Raw genomic sequence first — 18,034 nt, 5'->3', positions numbered from 1 at the left:
TATACAGAACCAACACACCCATTTTACCTAATACACTTATGCAATAATAAAAAAATAATACCAATGTTTTAAACACAGTAAGATAAAATAATAAACTGTACTTTATTTAAAGAACCATTTTGTAAGTGGTTCTTACAAAATCACTTCTCCCTCAGTCGTTTTTAAGAAAAGTTTCCTTAAAATAGTACAGAGTTACTTCTCAAGCTCATTAAAGAGTAATCACAAATGGAAAAGGCATTAATTTTACCTTCCCATTAACCCATTGTGGCCCTTGAAGACAAGCATCAAAACCAGTCACACTTCTCATGACAGCAGCAACCAAATTCTCTTTCTAAATGACTTTGGGCTCTTGTGGAGAACTGTGGGGCCAAAGCTGCCCACAACCATCAAGGTACAACAGGGAACTGGCTTCTCCCAGCCACCTCTCATGTGCACAACAAAGGGAGCAACAGCTTTGTATTTTTCCTGCTTGCTAGCTCTTCTTTTCCTTTTCATTCAGAGCGCTGGATACTGGACGGCAAGCTTCCAGAGTTCCTTTTAACACTACTGAGAAGGATTATGATGAAATGGAATCCAACAGGTCAATCCCCGGCTACAAAATTGGAAAACTCACCCTTTTGTGTCACTACTAAAAACTGGCAGCCACCTCCATCCCTGCTTGGAGCTGGCTGTCCACAGACTCTGAAGCAGATTTCAAATAGAATGATAAACCTCAGATATCTTAAATGGAAACCCCACAGTTGATTAAAAAAAAAAATCAATCATGACTGCTCCAACCCAACCATGCATATACTAAAGAACTGAGGGTGGGGTGGTAGAGCTTTTTTTATTTTCTTTAAGAAATTATTTCTTTTTCAAGTTAAAAGTGATTTCAGAACGAGGATGCAGAAAATTAAGCCTCTTCCAAAAGGTTTAAGAGCTCCAATATAATGTCACCTCAGCAAATACAGTGGATGTTCTACTTCCTAGACTCCAGACAGTGCACATTTTAAACAGGCACATTTAACTGACCCAGAAAGACGTCTCCTGCCATGTAAGTGCGTCAGGTTCAGAATATGGTTGAGACTTTGGTGAAGGAGTAATAGGCTTTGAGTAGGGGAGGGGTCATTTGCTGCATTTTAATGAAAATAAAAAAGGTCACAGTTGATGCATTCACCCCAACCCGACAGAAAAATTTAAAAAAAAACAAACAAACAAAAAAAAAAAAAACAGATAAAGGCACGGCACGTGCATGGATACTTAAGCAAACCCCATGGAGTCTGTTTAGCAACAGGACATTTCATTGTTGTTTTTAAATATTCATTTCTTCCTGTACATAAGCTATTCACTGGATTAATCTGGAAACCATGCCACAAGCAATGTCTGGTAAGAAACTGCATACAGCTAAAAGAATGTTCAAGGACACAGTTAAAGAATCTATTTTTATCCAATAAAGAATAGATTTCCCCCTGGCAACTCAGCAGCACAAGATGTACAGTTCACCTTTCCTCTGTAACCCCTCACATCCAAGCTCCACCTGGCTAATAGTTGTATAAGATAAAATAAATAAGGGGACAAGGGGGAAGAAATACATGATCTTTATTCCCGACAAATGTTAGGTCTCCTACCTACCCGCCCCTTAGCTAAATCTCCCTCTTCCTAATACTGCAGGAGATCCCCTCTGCATTCATAATGGTCTACTGAGTTGCCAAGCCAAAGCCGTTCCCCAGCGCGTACTGACCCACCATTCATGCCGCTGTAGACATTCCGGTGATGGGGTGATGAGTCCTCTTGAGCAGGCCGCCGGAGGGTGCCCTCCCTGCTGCCCCCGCCGCTGCCTCCACCGCCACCTGCATGTTTGTGATCAGGGCTGCCTCCGAAATGTTGTTTGAGATGCTCTGGGCTTGTTCCCCTGGCTCTAGGGAGGTGCTCCAGGCTTCCACCAAGAGCATGTTTCTGAAGATGCTCAGGGCTCCCTCCGCTGTGCCTGGCATGTTCCGGGCTGCCTCCAGGCCTGTGCTTCTGGAAATGTTCAGGGCTCCCACTCAACACGTGCTTGGGCAGCATTTCTGGGCTGCTCCCTGGATGTGGGTGCCTCTGCTGCTCGGGGCTGCCCTTGCACAAGGGCTTGTGGTGCTCAGGGCTGGGTCCTTTCAGTGCTTTGGAGTGATCTGTGGTCCCGGAAGCCCTGGGTTTGTGTAGATGTTCAGGGCTAGTGCTCCTATGTTTGGTGTGCTCTGGACTGCCCTCACTCCGAGGCTTCTGTAAATGTTCAGGGCTGCCCCCGCTGGCATGGTGTTTGTGGTGGTCGGGACTGTCAGTGCTACCAGTGCTGGAGGTGCTGCTGCCATCACCCACATCTCGCACATAGGGGGCAGCGGAGGCCACCAGCTGGCACAGGCTGGCCTGGCTGTCAATGGAGCAGCGGCTGCCGGCACATCCTGCACCCTTCTCCTCATCCAGCAACACGCAGAGTTCCTTAAGCTCCATGTTCTCCTTCACCACCTCCTCCTGCTTCACCTCCAATTCCTTCAGCTTCTGCAAGTATAAGGCCACTTCCTTGTGCATCACTCCAGCTGTGTAACGACCCAATCTCTGCCACTCCCGGGACACCCTTTTGCCTTTCTGCCGGTCATCATCCAGGAAACAGCATAGGTCCCTCAGTTCCTGGTTGTCTTCCTGGAGTTTCTGGTTAATATCCTGAAAAGAGAGATGGAAGTTGAAGGGAGACAGACAGAAGAGGTGACATCTCATCTAGACCCTCAATATGGAAAGCCCCAGAACTGATTAATCCTTGCAGTAGTTTTCACATGTGGCTTATGAACCCTTTGGCAAATCTCTATCTCCAAAAATATTCACATTCTGATTCATAACAGTAGAAAAATTATAGTTAAGAACTAGCAAAAAGAATGATTTTATGGTGGGAGTCACCACAGTATGAGGAATGGCATTAAAGAGTGTCAGCATTATGGAGGCAGAGAACCACTGTGGGCCAGGTGAGAGACCACAGAAAGATGAAAATTGAAGATAGCCATAACATTAAACTATAGGTACTGGTTATGTTCCATACATAGTACTCTACCAGTTATTTTATTCAGTTTCCCACCGCAATGCTTAGGAGATAATAATTAAGAGGTTTTCACAGAAGAGCCTGGGCTTCAAGGAGCCTTGCTCAGCCAGCAATTAGGGAGCAGCATGTTGATAAACAGGAAATTGGTCTGGAGACAAGGTTTCCCTGCCCCACACTCTAGAAACAAAGATGGTGTCATGGTGGCTTATATGGGCAGTCTCAGGAACCCTCAAGGCTGAGGCAGGAGCCTTTGTAGGACTTTAAGGCTAATTTAGGCAACCCTGGTGAGTTTAATGCCAGTGAAAGAAAAAGAGAGAAGGAAAGAGAAGAAAGGAGAAGAGAAGAGATTAAAAAAGAAAAGAAAGTCACTAGTGGCTTGAAAATACTGAGATGTTCTAAGGAAGCACTTTGAAAAAGCTGATGTGATGTTTTCAAACACAACAGAGCAGGAGCCACCTCATTTCCTCAGCCCCTAGGGAAAAGTACAGAGGCCCCATGAGGGGTGTTTTTTTTTTCACCCTCACTGGCCATAGCCACTGGAAATTCACCCAGGCACCTCACCTTTAACATAAGCTAAAGCTGTTGCTACTCTAACACTGCTCTCCCAAAGTGGGTCTCTCAGCAAATGTCACCTCTACCTATTGCTCTTTATAAGAATACAGGGTCATTCGGTATCTCCTCCCTCACCTTCCGTCTCTGAGCCAAACAAATCTTTGGAACTTGGACCAGCAAATGCTCATTTTTTTTCCCCTCCTGCCATCAAACTTTAGTAGCTTCCCATTCCCCTTAGGATACAGCACAAAATTCCTCAAGTGCCACACAACCTCAAATGTTCTGTCTCTGTCTACTCCTGTAGCCTGAATAGTGAATCATTTGTTCATTCACAAAGAGTTAGTAACCATAGACTGTGTGCTAGGAACTCGTGAAAATGTTAGGAATGTTCATGAACATTCACAAGACCCTAGAACCTAACATTTTGCAGCTTTCACTAGAGTAAGGGAGTATCGCAAAGCAAGTTCAGACAGTAGTAACGTGCATGAAAAATGCTAGGCGAAAACCTGCCTCTTCAGTCGCTGCCTTGTCTTCTGTCTTCCCTCACTATCCTCAGTCAACACTCCTTGCCAGACTGGTCTTCAAAAACACTTTGCATGTTGAGCCTGTCCTGAAACACTTCAGGTACCTCCCATTGCCAGGAAAAATTAATAAATCCCTTTTCTATCTGATTATGTATTTCAAGTAGAAAATATCTCCTTACTGGTATGAAGTTACGTAATATGAGAGATTTTTCTGAGAAGTGTTCCCCAGAACCATAATACTATCCTGATGAAATGACTCTCCTGCCCAACACAGAAGCCTTTGACATACCAATAGACATCACCTTCATTTCATTTCTCATGTAGAGCCCTGACAATGTAAGAAGCAGATGTCTGATGTCTCTGTATATGTAACACACTTACCATGCTATGCTGCGTACAGTGGACACAATACATATTTATGGGCATCTCAGTTCTTTAAAGCTCTAAGCCTACTGCCCAAACAAGCTACAGATGTAGCTGCTGAGAAAGAACCCCATGTTCTTTTTAGATAGCCTTTGTTATGTTGGAGTGTACAGTAGGAGGGTTAGCCCTTGATATTGATGCTTTAAAGGAAATTAGAAGCTTTGGATATTCAGGAAAAAAATGATTTCAAACAAAATCAATCTTAATAAAAATTCAATAATTATTCAACATTTAGCTTTATTCAGGCATTTGAGATAAACTTCAAATTGTGTTGCTCTTCATTTGAATGAATTTCTGCCTGAAAACACTTGAATTTCATTATACTATGGCTGTTTGTGTCTGATCTAGAACTGTAATGCACAGAAGTGTTGTTGGTTTTCCTTAAGAAATGAAATGGATGCTTTCCCAAGATCCCAAAGCAAGTGGTCTAGTCAACATGGGCCCATTCACATCTCTCATCATCTTCTTCCTATCATTAATGTGTTTGGGAATATTATTTGTCTTCAGTGTTGGTCTAATTTTTTCAACCTCTGATGAAGCAACCAGATTGAACTACTAATCTTGTGAACTAGCTTCTTAAAACCTGATACATTAAGATGTAGGCTTTCTTTAACAACAACAACAATCCACTAGCTGTCCTTTTAACATCTCTACAAGCCACAAGATATTACCCTAAGTGCCTAAAGTACATTTTAAAAGTTAAATCCACTCAAGATCCCAACCCACTAAGAGCTGTATCTTCAGTACAAGAAGAATTGTTTTCATGTAGGTCTCATCTTTTCTGCAGACACTGGTAGTTAAGGAATACAGTGATTCAAATGATAATGCCCCACACATTACCACCCCCAACAGGCTCAGCCATCTGAACAAGTCTCGAAGTCTCCCGTTGGTGTTGCTACTGTATCTGCAAGATATTTAGGAGGTGTGGCCTTGCTGGAAGAAGTGTGTCACTGGAGATGGGCTCTGAGAGTCAAAAGGCCTCTCTCACCACTTCCTGTTATCTCCATTACCTGCTTTGTGATTGCAGTTGGGGATCTGAGCTCTCAGTTTCCTGCTCTGTCATGGTCATGGTGTTTTATCACAGCAACATCAAACTAACATATATAAGGAATGTGGTGAGATAAACATAATGCAGGCAACAAATCTGTAGCTGCTCAGTTCCTTCAAAGCAATCTACCAGGACTCCAGGCTCAGCGGTATGCAAAGATGTTCTTAGATCCTTATAGCACTCTAACCAACATCTCCTCCCTTCGAGACTCTGTGTCCACACACTAGACAAGGAATATCTGATACGCCTTTTCTGAACATTTCACATCTGTGTGGCCTTGAGAAACATTCTTAACTCCTTGGCCTCATTGTGCCTGTGTAAGGTTTAACCTTCATAAAAGCTCATTATTATATTGTATTATAATCTACCATTATAATGTACCACTGAACAGATCAAAAGACTGGGGATAATGGGCCAATCATTCCCCTAAGCTGACCAAACTGTACACTGGCACTGCCACATGGTCACTTCAAAATATTTAGATATGATTTTAAATGTCACATCACAGAAAGGCGTTGTGGTTCCAATTACCCAACATTTATAGTCTTCAAGAGTGCCAGGCCCTTAGAGGCCCCCAACATGGAATCACTTTCTTCCAGTTAAAGCAAAAATAAGAAAGTATTCCTATCACTCATTTGGTCAGGCATATGCATGGCTCACTATGGAATCCAAGGAAACTCCCATCCAAACTGATAAGTGGGAGGGAGAACAGTGGCCTCAGAAGAAGATCCCTCAAAGCACAGTACACTTAGGATGGACAAAAAGCCTGGGCTCTACCACAGCTACAACAAAAAGGGGCAGTGTCTGCAACAGAAAATGACCTGTAAGGCATGAGTGATTATTCTGGTAACAAGTCAAGGACCCTAATACCACAGTCCCACAGGAGTGACAAAGCCTTCCCCATGTGAGGCTCAGAAGGATGGCAAAGATGACAGTGTGTCACCATAATCCTTCCTTCTTGTTCAGATGCATGTAACAACCTCACCTCCTCATTCACTTATATGCAACAATCCTGCCCCTCTGATCAACCATGTATAATAAGCACACTGAGCTTGAGGAGTGCTGTGCCTCTGCCCCTCCATCTGAGTGAGCACATCCCACACGATCGCAGCTTTTCTGTGTGCCTGTGTGCTGCCATTTCCTCATGCCCCGCCCTGGTCAGGGTTCTGGAATCCAAGCCATGCATAAACACCATAGCGCCCACTTCCATCCATTCTGAACTTGATAAAGAGGTAGCCCAATAAGCCCTGTATTATTGGCTCATGAATCCAGACCTCTGAAGTGTATACTTAAAGAAAAATTGCTCTTAACAGTCTTAAAAATAACTGATAGTTATTTTTCCAAATGAGGCTACTGGAGGGGTGACCAAATAATGTTCTACTCGTGCTGTTCCTCCCTGACCGCTCCTAGACTTGCATATCGTCAACATACAGAGCCTAAAAGAACGTCCAAGGATTTCTTGAGTTATTAATATTAGTTTTTTTCATCTGAGTGAAATCTTTAGAAGTTAATTAAAAACTCTCCCAAGCCACACTGTGTTTCAAGCCATGGAAAAACACTAAACTGTAACATCACAAACAAGTCCTACTGGCGAGCCTTGCCAAGAAACCCATCTCCTGGAGGCACGTGGGTCTACTTCATACTTTCTCTTGATGACAGTAACTACCACAGTTTCCAGCATCAAACCTCACTACATTATTGTAGCTTATTCTTACCGCTCCTTAGGAAACAGACCTTACTGTTCACATTTTATTAATCAAGAAAACAAGGACCTGAGAAATTAATTACAAGCTTGCCACCCTGATAAATGAGGATTCTTCAAACTTACTTCCAAGACCATATTCCTTCTATTCTACCCTTCCTCTCATTTCCCCAAAGAGTCTGGTACTCAACAAATACTCATTCTTAATAAAATAAAACGAGAAAGATTTTGACTGTGGGAATAGTCCTATCTGCAGCCACTGTAGGCAGTGTGTGACATTAGGTTTGAACCTGAAGAAGCCATCTCCCACACACAGGTGAGTCTGGAGCATCTGTCCCTTCACATTCCTCAGCATCCCAGAATCCCAGAGCTGGAGCGCTGGAGCAATTAAGGAATGGTGCCTATTCCCTGAGACAGGAACATTTTGTGCCTGGAGGGAATTTGGTCCCTGGGGTTCCTATGTTGATTTCGTTTGTGTCTGGCTTCCTATAAACAAAAGCAGAACAATGAGAGGAAGGAATACCAGAAGGCTCCAGGCTAGCTGTGAGCAGAAGTTTGCAGTGCACAGCAGCAGGGCGGTTCCCGATGGGTCTGCTGCAACCTGACTGGCACATTGCTCTCCAAAGAGAAAAGAAAGTTCCTGGGTTTGGGAATAGACCTGGCTCAAAAACAAAGCATCACTAAGAACACTTACCCGGCGCCTTCTACACTTGCCCCCACCCTATGATAAATAAAATTAATGTGACATCCAGACTGAAGAAAGAAAGCAGGGAAGTGAAGCAGTTTCAGGTGACGCCAACCCTCTAGTAAGGGAAGAAAATCACGGGAGCTAGGAAAAGACTTGAAGGCAGAAATCACGCTCACCTGCACCCAGCACCGAGTCACACTCACACTGGCTCCTCGGGTAGTACCCGAGGCTTCTCTCCTGTCCCCAGCAGTGGTGTCCTTTCTTTGCCCTTTGCTCACCAGAAAGCTAGTGGCGGCGCAGGAGCAGCTACACCCGACCCCTAAAGGTGAAGATGTACTGAGCTGCAAGCTCGATAGTCTTCTCCAGTGGTGTACTGTAACCTAATTCCCTGAGCATCTTGGTCCCTTGGGACATTAAAGGTCCCCTATGCTCACCGTGTCCCTCTCTGACTTCTGGCATCCTTGTTCCTGTTCCCTTAGTCTCAGAAGAATCAGAGAAAGTCAGGTGCCAAGTCCCCGTAAAAAGAGAAGGGCCTCCAAAGTTTGGAAAACTTTAAGGGCTGGAGATGGGGACAAGGGGTGCTCCAGGGAGAAGGGAGAAGCTCACCTGTTGACGGAGGGACAAGAAAGTTTTGCTCTCCCACCCTACTCTCACGGTGATTCCCAGGTCCCTGCCACGCCCAGCCCAGCCTTCTTGCCAGGCCCAGTACTCACCTTGAGCCCTCGGATCTCGCCGAGATGCAGCTGCAGGCGGCGGTTGACCTCGCGAATGAGGTTGCTGTGGTCCAGCATCGCGCTCACCTTCTCGGCTTCGGCGCGCCGCAGGCTGCGGATGAGCTCCTCCTTGCTCCACTGCAGCAGCTCTTCGTCCGTCACTTTAGATAGATCCTCCACGCCCGCGGGTGTCGACGCGCCGGCTGGAGTCGAGGGACAACTTTCCGCCGCCGGCGCCGCGCCTCCAGCCGCCTTCGACATGGTATCCGGGCAGCTGCAGGTGCGAGTGGGTGGAAGAGGCGAAACGACTGGCGAAGGTGCGAGAGCGGCTGGGCGGCCTCCGCCCACACCCCTGTGCGCTCCGAGAGTCAGCGGCACCTCCCGCGGACCGCTGCGTGGGGACGGCGGGGATCGCGCGGCGCGGCCATCCTACCTCGCCATCCAAGCGCGCGTACCTGCGGAATCCCGGGGCCCGACAGTCAGCTCCGGGTGGCTGCAGTGGTCCATCCCAACTCCGCGCAAGTCCATGGTGAAGGGCGCCGGGGAGCAGGAGCGGGCGGGGACACCCAGAGAGCTCTGCCTCAATCCCCTGCCCTCTCCTTCGCTCAGATCAAGACAGCCACCCCTCGTGGTCTGTCACACTCACGCATACGCCCTTCCCTCCCCCTTTCTCAACCCTAAGGCTCCGCTGCTCCCCTAGCTGCCCAGGGCTTGCTGAGCGTTTGGACTCCCAGGGAGGCTGGAGCGCGCCGAGTGGCTGTCCTTCCCCGAAAGCTCCAAGACGCCGGCTGGCTGTAGTCCTGCCGCTGATCTTAAACTGTTCTGAGAATCCTTGGGTTTTCAGAGCCCAGAGGAGGATGGGCGGGGGTTGGGGAGCGGCAGCGGAGAGGAAGCTGACGCCCCGGACGCCCGCATCCCGCAAAGCCTCCTGCAAGGGCCAAACGCGAACGACACTCAGCTGCCCAACGGGACCCTGAGCTCTTGGTTCTGTGCTGCTAGGGATGGCTGGGGGCGCGGTTCCCAGAGCACAGGGGTGCGGGTGGGGCTGGAGTCAAGAGCAGGTGCCGCCAGGGCCTTGCGAGGCTCGCGCGCGCCACCAAGTGACTAAAAGCGGTCCCCTCCCCTCCATCTCTGCAAGTCAGACTAGTTACCAGGCAGAAGAAGCAGTCTGCTGACCAAAATGAGAGACATTTATTACTTGGAAGAATTGAATGCAGACATTTCGAGAGAAAGACCTATGAAGAGCTAGCTAGATACACTTCGGAGAACTGGAGAAGAGGGAAGAAAGACTGTGCCAGAGGTCACAAAATCCTCAAGCTCAGGAAAACAGGGCAAAGAGCTGTTAAACTCAGCCCTTTGGAGACATCCACCCCATTCCCAGGCTTTTGTTTTCTCTAACACCACCTTATGAAGAAGCTTCAGGAGGAAGTACTGAACCTTTTAAACATTCATTTGATTGGCATCAAGGCCTTTAGAAAATAAAATAACTTCTGCTTCTCCCTGGGTCTGGATGTTCAGGTCTGCACACCCGGTGCCCTTGGAAAAGCAAACTGAAATATCAGCCAATACAAACTGAGCTTTTCACTCCTCTATGCTCCAAACTAGGCTGGCCTTTGATGGTCCTATCTGGAAGAAGACAATTTGGGTTCTATGCTTGGGCTAGTCTCTGCTTAAGTATAGTGCAATCCTCTGTCAGCTCAAAATACACTTAGTTTTCTAAAGGATGGGTGCAGAAGGCCCTGGCAAAATCCTGTAGGAAGCCTACAGGACCAGAAAATTATAGAATCACACCATCCCAGCCTGAGCTTCTGTCACGATGGGGATCTCAATCACGGTCCTTCTAATGAGGCAGTGTGTATTCTTCTTTAAGCTGTCACCTTGTCAAAAATAATAATAATAATGAGTTCAGGACTGAGACCTTTGCTTTCTAGAGATCAAAGGAAAGTAGCACTGCTAGCCCCTGACCAAGAACAACCCCAACTACACACACACATAACTGCACTCAGAGACTTCTCTGTGTCTGTGTCTCTCTGTGGCTTCTCTTCTCACAGCATGCCCTTCCTCTGACCTATTCTCTGACATACTGGGATCTAACTCTCCTCCCCACTAACCTTGGGTCATATTTGCAACCCAAAAATGTCTTTCTTGGTGCATTGAGGAACCGTAATCAGAAGAGAAAGTGGCTCCTCTCTCAAGTCTCAGCAAAGGAAGGAGCGTGTTAAAGGCTTCTTTCAACACCCTCAGAGACCAAGACCCAGCTAGCCCTCCAGTGCTTTCCACTGCTCATCTCAGTGCACAACCTTCCCAGCCTTTCACTTTAGATAACTCAGTCTCTCCCCTGTTTTGATAGTCTTGACAATGTCTGATGCAATTTTCTTGACATATCCTTGTCTCTTAGATGCACAGAAGGTTTTCAAGACAATGCCTCAGACCAGTTTGGGAATGGAAAGAGAAGATGTAAGATGGAAAAGAAAAATCACTGGTACTCAGACCCCATGGAGATGGCGTGCTTTTAAGTGCTTCATCAGGACTCTACTAAGTCCAGCCCACTGATAACAGTGCCCAGGGCAGCTTCTTGACTGAACCTTGGAACCACCATGGTATTTATCCCGAGATGACAGGAATCTACTGCCTTGCTCAGCTTATTTCTCGGGGCTTATCTTTTTCCCCTTTCTATCTCTTTTTGTCATATATTCACCCTGTGTAGTTCCCTTAGCAAGGTGTACCTTCAGCAGATTCCCCCGATTACTACTGGCACTATTCTTAGTCTTCCCAGACTCCAGACCATGGGAAATAACTGTCTAGTGTCCGTAAGTTGCCCAATAATAGGCCAACTAAGAAAGTGAGTTTTCATCTCTGTGAGCCCCTTAACTCCTAGTTCACAGTAAGCACTGAATAAAAAGTAGGAGGAAAGAAAGGGGGCTGATAACAAAATTGTCAGGGACCTTTCCTTGTCCATGTTCTTTAATTTTGAAAACATTAATTACTGTCTAGTATTGTACTGTTGGGGAAGTTAGAGAAGTTGTACACAGTTGGAACTTGTTCATATTGTTTAAAATCAGGATAAAATGTGCCTATAATGACTAAGCCTCAAATTTCTGCGAAATGCATTTAGTTGACAGTTTTGTTGTTGCTGCTGCTGTTTTGCTTTGTTTCATTTTGTTATTTCCTGATGATGCCAGACAATAGCAATCAGCATGGTAAAGCAGGGCTGACCTCAATTTATCTGTTTTGAACCCAGTAACACAAGCAGCCATAGACACATTCTGTCATATTTCAACAAGAGCCAATTTCCCAGGAGATTTGCAAAACTCAGCACAAATGTGTGGGAAGCCATGGCAAGGCCTTACTCTTGGCAAACACTCACCTTTGGCTCTCCTATCTACTGTTCTTTCTGCTTACCTTCCATGATTCACTTGTCAGTTCTCAGAACTTCAAACAAGGCCTCATAGCAACCCACCTTAGTAACCCTTCCTCCTGATCTTTAGATTTAGCCAGCGTCCTGCTAGATAGATGTTTTTAGAACCCCTAGTATCTGAAAGGCTTTGTGAGAATAACTTAGACCCTGCAGCTGCAGCTAGCTTCCTCCACCTGCAAAGCCCTCTTTCCTTTCCTACCCCTCCCCATATCCTGTTTTCAGCATTTATTATTATTTATTTTATTGTGTGAACAATAAAATTTTTGCCAGCTTGATCAGACTTCTTGACTTGCTGTGCCTCCTTATTTTCTCATGCATCTCACTCCTCTCCACAGGGTCTAAGGGTCCCACTTGATTGTCCAGCTGGCATGGACACAAATGCATTACAGTTCACCTTTGATGCCTAATTTCTGAGTACAGAATTATGCCTTCCATGCCCATGGAGTTTGCTTGCTAAAATGATGAGCCAAACTCTATCCACCTTTCCATAAGTTTCTTCTTGCTAGGGAAGGTCACAGTGATAGAAAAAGAAACAGGCCATCTCACTGTTAGTCTCAACCAGTTTGGGAAGAGAGCCAGTTTTACAGAGGACAAGGAGGAGGTAGTGGGACCACTGACTGGAGCCTTGCAGTCTCCTCCAATCTCTGTAGTAGTCACTGGAAGCTGGAAGACAAGGAAACAGATACTTGCCTAGGGCTTTCAGAGGAACACAGCCTTCTGTTAAACTGTCTTTAACTCTTGAAGATTCATTCACTTCAGGTTTCTGGCTTTCTGTGTTTTAAGGCAGTAGGTTTGTAGCTTCACCAGGAAACCAATAAATCACCACTTAAAACAAAACATGGCCGTGCTTTAGCTACCGTGTAGCTGGTGGATACTTACCATCTCATCCAGCCCTTTTCCTTTTTAGAGGGTAAGACTCTCATTCCTTTACTACATCTGGCAAGTAAAGCATTTGTTGTAGAAGCTCAGTAGAGGTTGTTCAAATGTGCCTGAAGCTCCCTGGGGTGCCTGTGCTCTGATGTGCAAAAGAGAAAAGCACCAAAGGAAGCTGGCTTCCTGAAGTGATCTCCATATGGGAAACAACACATTACACACAACACCACAGCCACTGCCTTGCCTGCAGGCCCCATCACTTGGAATATTTCTGTAAATCCATAACCCTGGGAACAGAGAAACGAGGCTGTGAGATGCAGGGTTTACTTATCAGGCCTGACTGCAAGGCAAAATCTGCAGCTGCAGAACTGGCCGGGTGCTGATTGTGCTCACACAACCCTAAGCCATGGCATCTGGAAGAGTCCAGTGCGGCTGTTCATGCCTCTGAAATGGAGATGGTGAGGAGCCTTACAAGTGAAAACACCACTCCTCATCACACATTTGCAGTGAGGTTTATTTTATGTACAGAAGTCAACTGCTCAGAGAATTCACACTGGATCAGGCAAGCTAGGAAGGAAATCGACTTTCCTTTGCTCCAACAATCCAGGCTCTAACAGCCGCACTATCAGTCAAGTGTTTAGGTCAAGTTCCCCTCAAATAATTAAATATTATAAATAGCAGACTAAAAATGGAGTCCTACTCAGTACCTTTCAAAACAGACAACCACTCCCTATCCCCGCCAGGGCTTCATAATCACAGTAGACAAGTCCTTTCTCACAGTCTTAGTGGTCACCTGCAGGACATATGCTACTAGTTCATTCTGCAGAGAAGTTGGAGGCTCAGGCCAAACTCTTGCAGATGGTATTAGCACTTCTAATGCTCACATTCACTAGACATGGGAAGAGAAGCTTAAGAGCCTCCAAGGGTGCAGCATGGGGGTCCTCTGTGGTGGATTCAATGAGACAGAGTTTGGACATTAGCAAAAAGGCAAATAAAAAAATGAAAATAAGCTTTGCAATTTTATGACATCTCATTTGTCGATTCTTGATCTTAGAGCACAAGCCATTGATGTTCTGTTCAGGAAATTTTCCCCTGTGCCCATGTGTTCCAGACTCTTCCCCACTTTCTCTTCAATTAGATTCAATCTATCTAGTTTTATATGGAGGTCCTTGATCCACTTGGACTTGAGCTTTGTACAAGGGGATAAGAATAAATCAGTTTGCATTTTTCTACATGCTGACCTCCAGTTGAACCAGTACCATTTGTTGAAAATGTCTTTTTTCCAGTGGACAGTTTTAGTTCCTTTGTCAAAGATCAAATGACCATAGGTGTGAGGGTTCATTTCTGGATCTTCAATTCTATTTCATTGATCTTCCTGCCTGTCTCTGTACCAATACCATGCAGTTTTTATCACTGTTGCTCTGTAGTACAGCTTGAGGTTAAGGATGGTGATTCCCCAGAAGTTCTTTTATTGTTGAGAATAGTTTTTGCTATCCTGAGTTTTTTGTTATTTTATTTGCTATCCTGAGTTTTTTGTATGAATTTAAGAATTGCTCTTTCTAACTCTATGAAGAATTGAGTTGGAATTTTGATGGGGATTGCATTGAATCTATAGATTGCTTTCAGCAAGATAGACATTTTTACTATATTAATTCTGCCAATCCATGAGCATGGGGGATCTTCCCATCTTCTGAGATCTTCTATTTCTTTCTTCAGAGACTTGAAGTTCTTGTTGTACATATCTTTCACTTGTTCGATTAGAGTCACACAAAGATGTTTTATAATGTTTGATTGTTGTGAAGGGTGTCATTTCCCTAATTTCTTTTTTTTAATTGGATACTTTATTTACATTTCAATTGTTTTCCCCTTTCCAGGTCTCCCATTCAGAAACCCCTTGTCCCATCCCCATTCCCCCTGTCTCTATAAGGGTGCTTCCTACCCACTCCCATCTTCCAGCCCTGGCATTCCCCTACACTGAGGCACTGAACACCCTCAGGCCCAAGGGTTGCTCCTCCCACTGACATCCAACAAGGCCATCCTCTGCCACATATGCAGCCAGAGCCATGGGTCCCTCCATGTGTACTCTTTGGTTGGTGGTCCAGTCCCCCAGAAGTCTGGGGGGTCTGGCATGTTGATACTGTTGCTCCCCTCATAAAACTGCAAACCACCTCAGCTCCTTCAGTCCCTTCTCCCCACCTCTGCATTTGTCAGGCTCTGTCAAAGACTCTCAGGAGACAACCATATCAGGCTCCTGTCAGCAAGCACTTCCCAGCATCTACAATAGCTTCAGAGTTTGATGACTCTATATGGAATGGATCCCCGGTGAGGCAGTCTCTAGATGGCCTTTAGTCATCTAGATGGTCTCTAGATGGCCTTTCCTTCAGTCTTTGCTCCACATTTTTTCTCCATATTTCCTCCTGTGAGAGTTTTGTTCTCCCTTCTAAGAAGCACTAAGGCATCCACACTTTGGTCTTCCTTCTTCTTGGGCTTCATATGGTGTGTGAATTGAATCTTGGGTATTCTGAGCTTTGGGGCTAATATCCACTTATCAGTGACTGCATACCATGCGTGTTCTTTTGTGATTGGGTTACCTCACTCAGGATGATATTTTCAAGTTCCATCCATTTACTTAAGAATTTCTCAAATTCATTGTTTTTAATAGCTGACTAATATTCCATTGTGTAAATGTACCACATTTTCTGTATCCATTCCTCTGTTGAAGGACATCTGGGCTCTTTCCAGCTTCTGGCTATTATAAATAAGGCTGCTATGAACATAGTGGAGCATATGTTCTTGTTACATGTTGGAGCATCTTCTGGGTATATGCCCAGGAGTGGTATAGCTGGGTCCTCAGGTAATGCTATGTCCAATTTTCTGAGGAACCGCCAGACTGATTTCCAGAGTGTTGTACCAGCTTGCAATTCCACCAACAATGGAGGAGTATTCCTCTTTCTTCACATCCTTGCCAGCTTTTTACATTTACACAATGGAATATTAGTCAGCTATTAAAAACAATGAATTTGAGAAATTCTTAAGTAAATGGATGGAACTTGAAAATATCTGCTATCACCTGAGTTTTTGATCTTAGCCATTCTGACTGGTGTGAGGTGGAATCTCAGGGTTGTTTTGATTTGCATTTCCCTGATGACTAAGGATGTTAAACATTTCTTTAGGTGCTTCTTGGCCAGTTGAGAATTCTCTTTTTAGCTCTGTACCCCATTTTTAATAGGGTTATTTGGTTCTCTGGAGTCTAATTTCTTGAGTTCTTTGTATATATTGGATATTAGGGAGAGGCTAGAGAAAGGGAGGCAGGAGGGGGAAAGAGTAGAGAAGGGAGGCAGGAGGGGGACAGGCCAGCTCTTACTTCCATTCTTTTAATTTTCACTTTAAACTGTGAGTACCTGGGGGAATGTAGTTGCTGCTGCTGTCTGACCTGTAAGAGGACTCAGTAACTCTTTTAGGAAATGGAAAAATTTTAGGTATTCAATAACATTTACTGATCAGCATAGGGAACCCCTAACAGTGACATGTTGTATAACACAGATTCCCTCCAGAAATTTGCATGCCACTGGTGAGAAATGAACTCTACAAATGTGTATTAAAAGGCTGTTTATTTTTTTAATATTTATTTTAATTTTTAATATTTATTTATTTTTATTTTTTATTATAAGTGTTTGCCTGCATGTATGTATGTTCACCTCAGGTGTGATTGTTTCTTATGGAGACCAGAAATGAGCCTCAGATTCCTTAGAACTCGAGTTACAGATAGTTACGAGCCTCCAAGTGACTGCTGGACACCTATTTGGCTCTTTGCAAAAGCAACAAGTGTTCTTACATGCTGAGCCATCTCTTTACCCCCTATTTTAATTATGGGTAGAGGAGCATGTGCAAGTAAGGGCAGATGCCCACAGAGTTCAAAACAAAGTACTAGATGTGCTTGAGTTACTGATAGTTATGAGCTGTCTAACTTGGTTAAGAATCGAACTCTGGTCCTTGGCCCAATCAGCAAGTATTTGTAGCCACCAAGCTAGCCCCTGGGAAAACGGTTTCTAATACAACTATGTTGACTCTGGCCCACCTCATTCATCTGATGTGTTGTTGTTGTTGTTGTTGGTGGTGGTGGTGGTGGTGGTGGTGGTGGTGGTACTCCAGGGATAGGAAGAGTCACGACAAGTTACCCTTTTTAGAGACCCTTTTTCTGAGTTCTTGGGATCCCTGAAAAAGTTCTGTGAGTCCTATTCATCTATCTGTACCATTTGTCCACCCACTAGAGGTATAAGCAAAATTTTAGAGCTAATAGTGCCTTATAAATACTGTGAGTTTTCATTCTTAAACAGAAAGGTAAGATTGAGGCCATCCCTATGGGCCAGCAGCACTAGGCAGGCAAGCTCTCCACCTGCAGCTCAGGATTACTGAAAAGGCATCTGCTTTTTAACAGGGTCCCTGAGTAATATGCAAGTACACCAGAGTCTGAGAGGCACTAACACAAACCAGAGTTAAATAGAAACCAATAATGAACTAGAGGAAAAATCCTTCTAGTGCCTTTCTTAGAGGGAATGCTTTTTTTTGTTTGTTTGGTTGGTTTTTTGGGTTTTGTTGTTGTTTTGTTTTGTTTCATTTTTTGTTTTATTTTTTGTTTTTGGGGGGGTTGATTCTTTTTTTTCAATTTTTATTGGATATTTTATTTACACTTCAGATGCCATCTCCTTTCCCCATTCCCCCCTTAGAAAACCTCTATCTCATGCCCCCTTTTCCTTTTTGCACTTATATATTTTTTAAAAAAATGTTAATCAAAGGCTTTATAAGTTTGGTATTGCTCAATCAGAGGTGTAACCCACTACCCAACCTAGCTATATCAACTATCTTTGACTGGTGGAGATACATGAACATCTGCCTCCCTGTCTCCCCCCTCTTTCTCTCTTTCATCACCTAGCTTCTCCTCTCCTGCTTCTCCTCCTCTTCTTACTCCTTCTCTTCCTCTCAGTACTCCTTCCCCCTTAGCTCCTCCTACATATCACCCTTCCTGTTAAAATGAAACTTTTCT

General features: G+C 44.8%; 1 protein-coding gene across 5 annotated transcripts in view; it reads right to left on the bottom strand.

Annotated features, from left to right (window-relative positions):
• Positions 1–9,706, bottom strand: part of Ccdc85a (coiled-coil domain containing 85A) — a 173,321-nt gene extending 163,615 nt beyond the window's left edge. For 2 of the 5 annotated variants that reach the window (XM_034509186.2, XM_034509190.2), the window contains exons 1-2: positions 8,700–9,316; positions 1,725–2,679 (exon numbers count right to left, since the gene is read on the bottom strand). In XM_034509186.2, coding sequence (XP_034365077.1) covers positions 1,725–2,679; positions 8,700–8,960 — 1,216 coding nt within the window. In that variant the 5' untranslated portion in view covers positions 8,961–9,316. Of the gene's footprint in view, positions 1–1,724; positions 2,680–8,699 lie in introns of all 5 variants that reach the window. The other 3 variants (XM_034509191.2, XM_034509187.2, XM_034509188.2) reach the window with 3 other exon arrangements.
• Positions 9,707–18,034: the final 8,328 nt, after the last annotated feature.

This window comes from Arvicanthis niloticus, chromosome 7 (assembly GCF_011762505.2).
Source record: "Arvicanthis niloticus isolate mArvNil1 chromosome 7, mArvNil1.pat.X, whole genome shotgun sequence".
In the NCBI taxonomy this organism is placed as follows: Eukaryota; Metazoa; Chordata; class Mammalia; order Rodentia; family Muridae; genus Arvicanthis; species Arvicanthis niloticus.
This window is presented reverse-complemented; position numbering and strand designations above follow the sequence as displayed.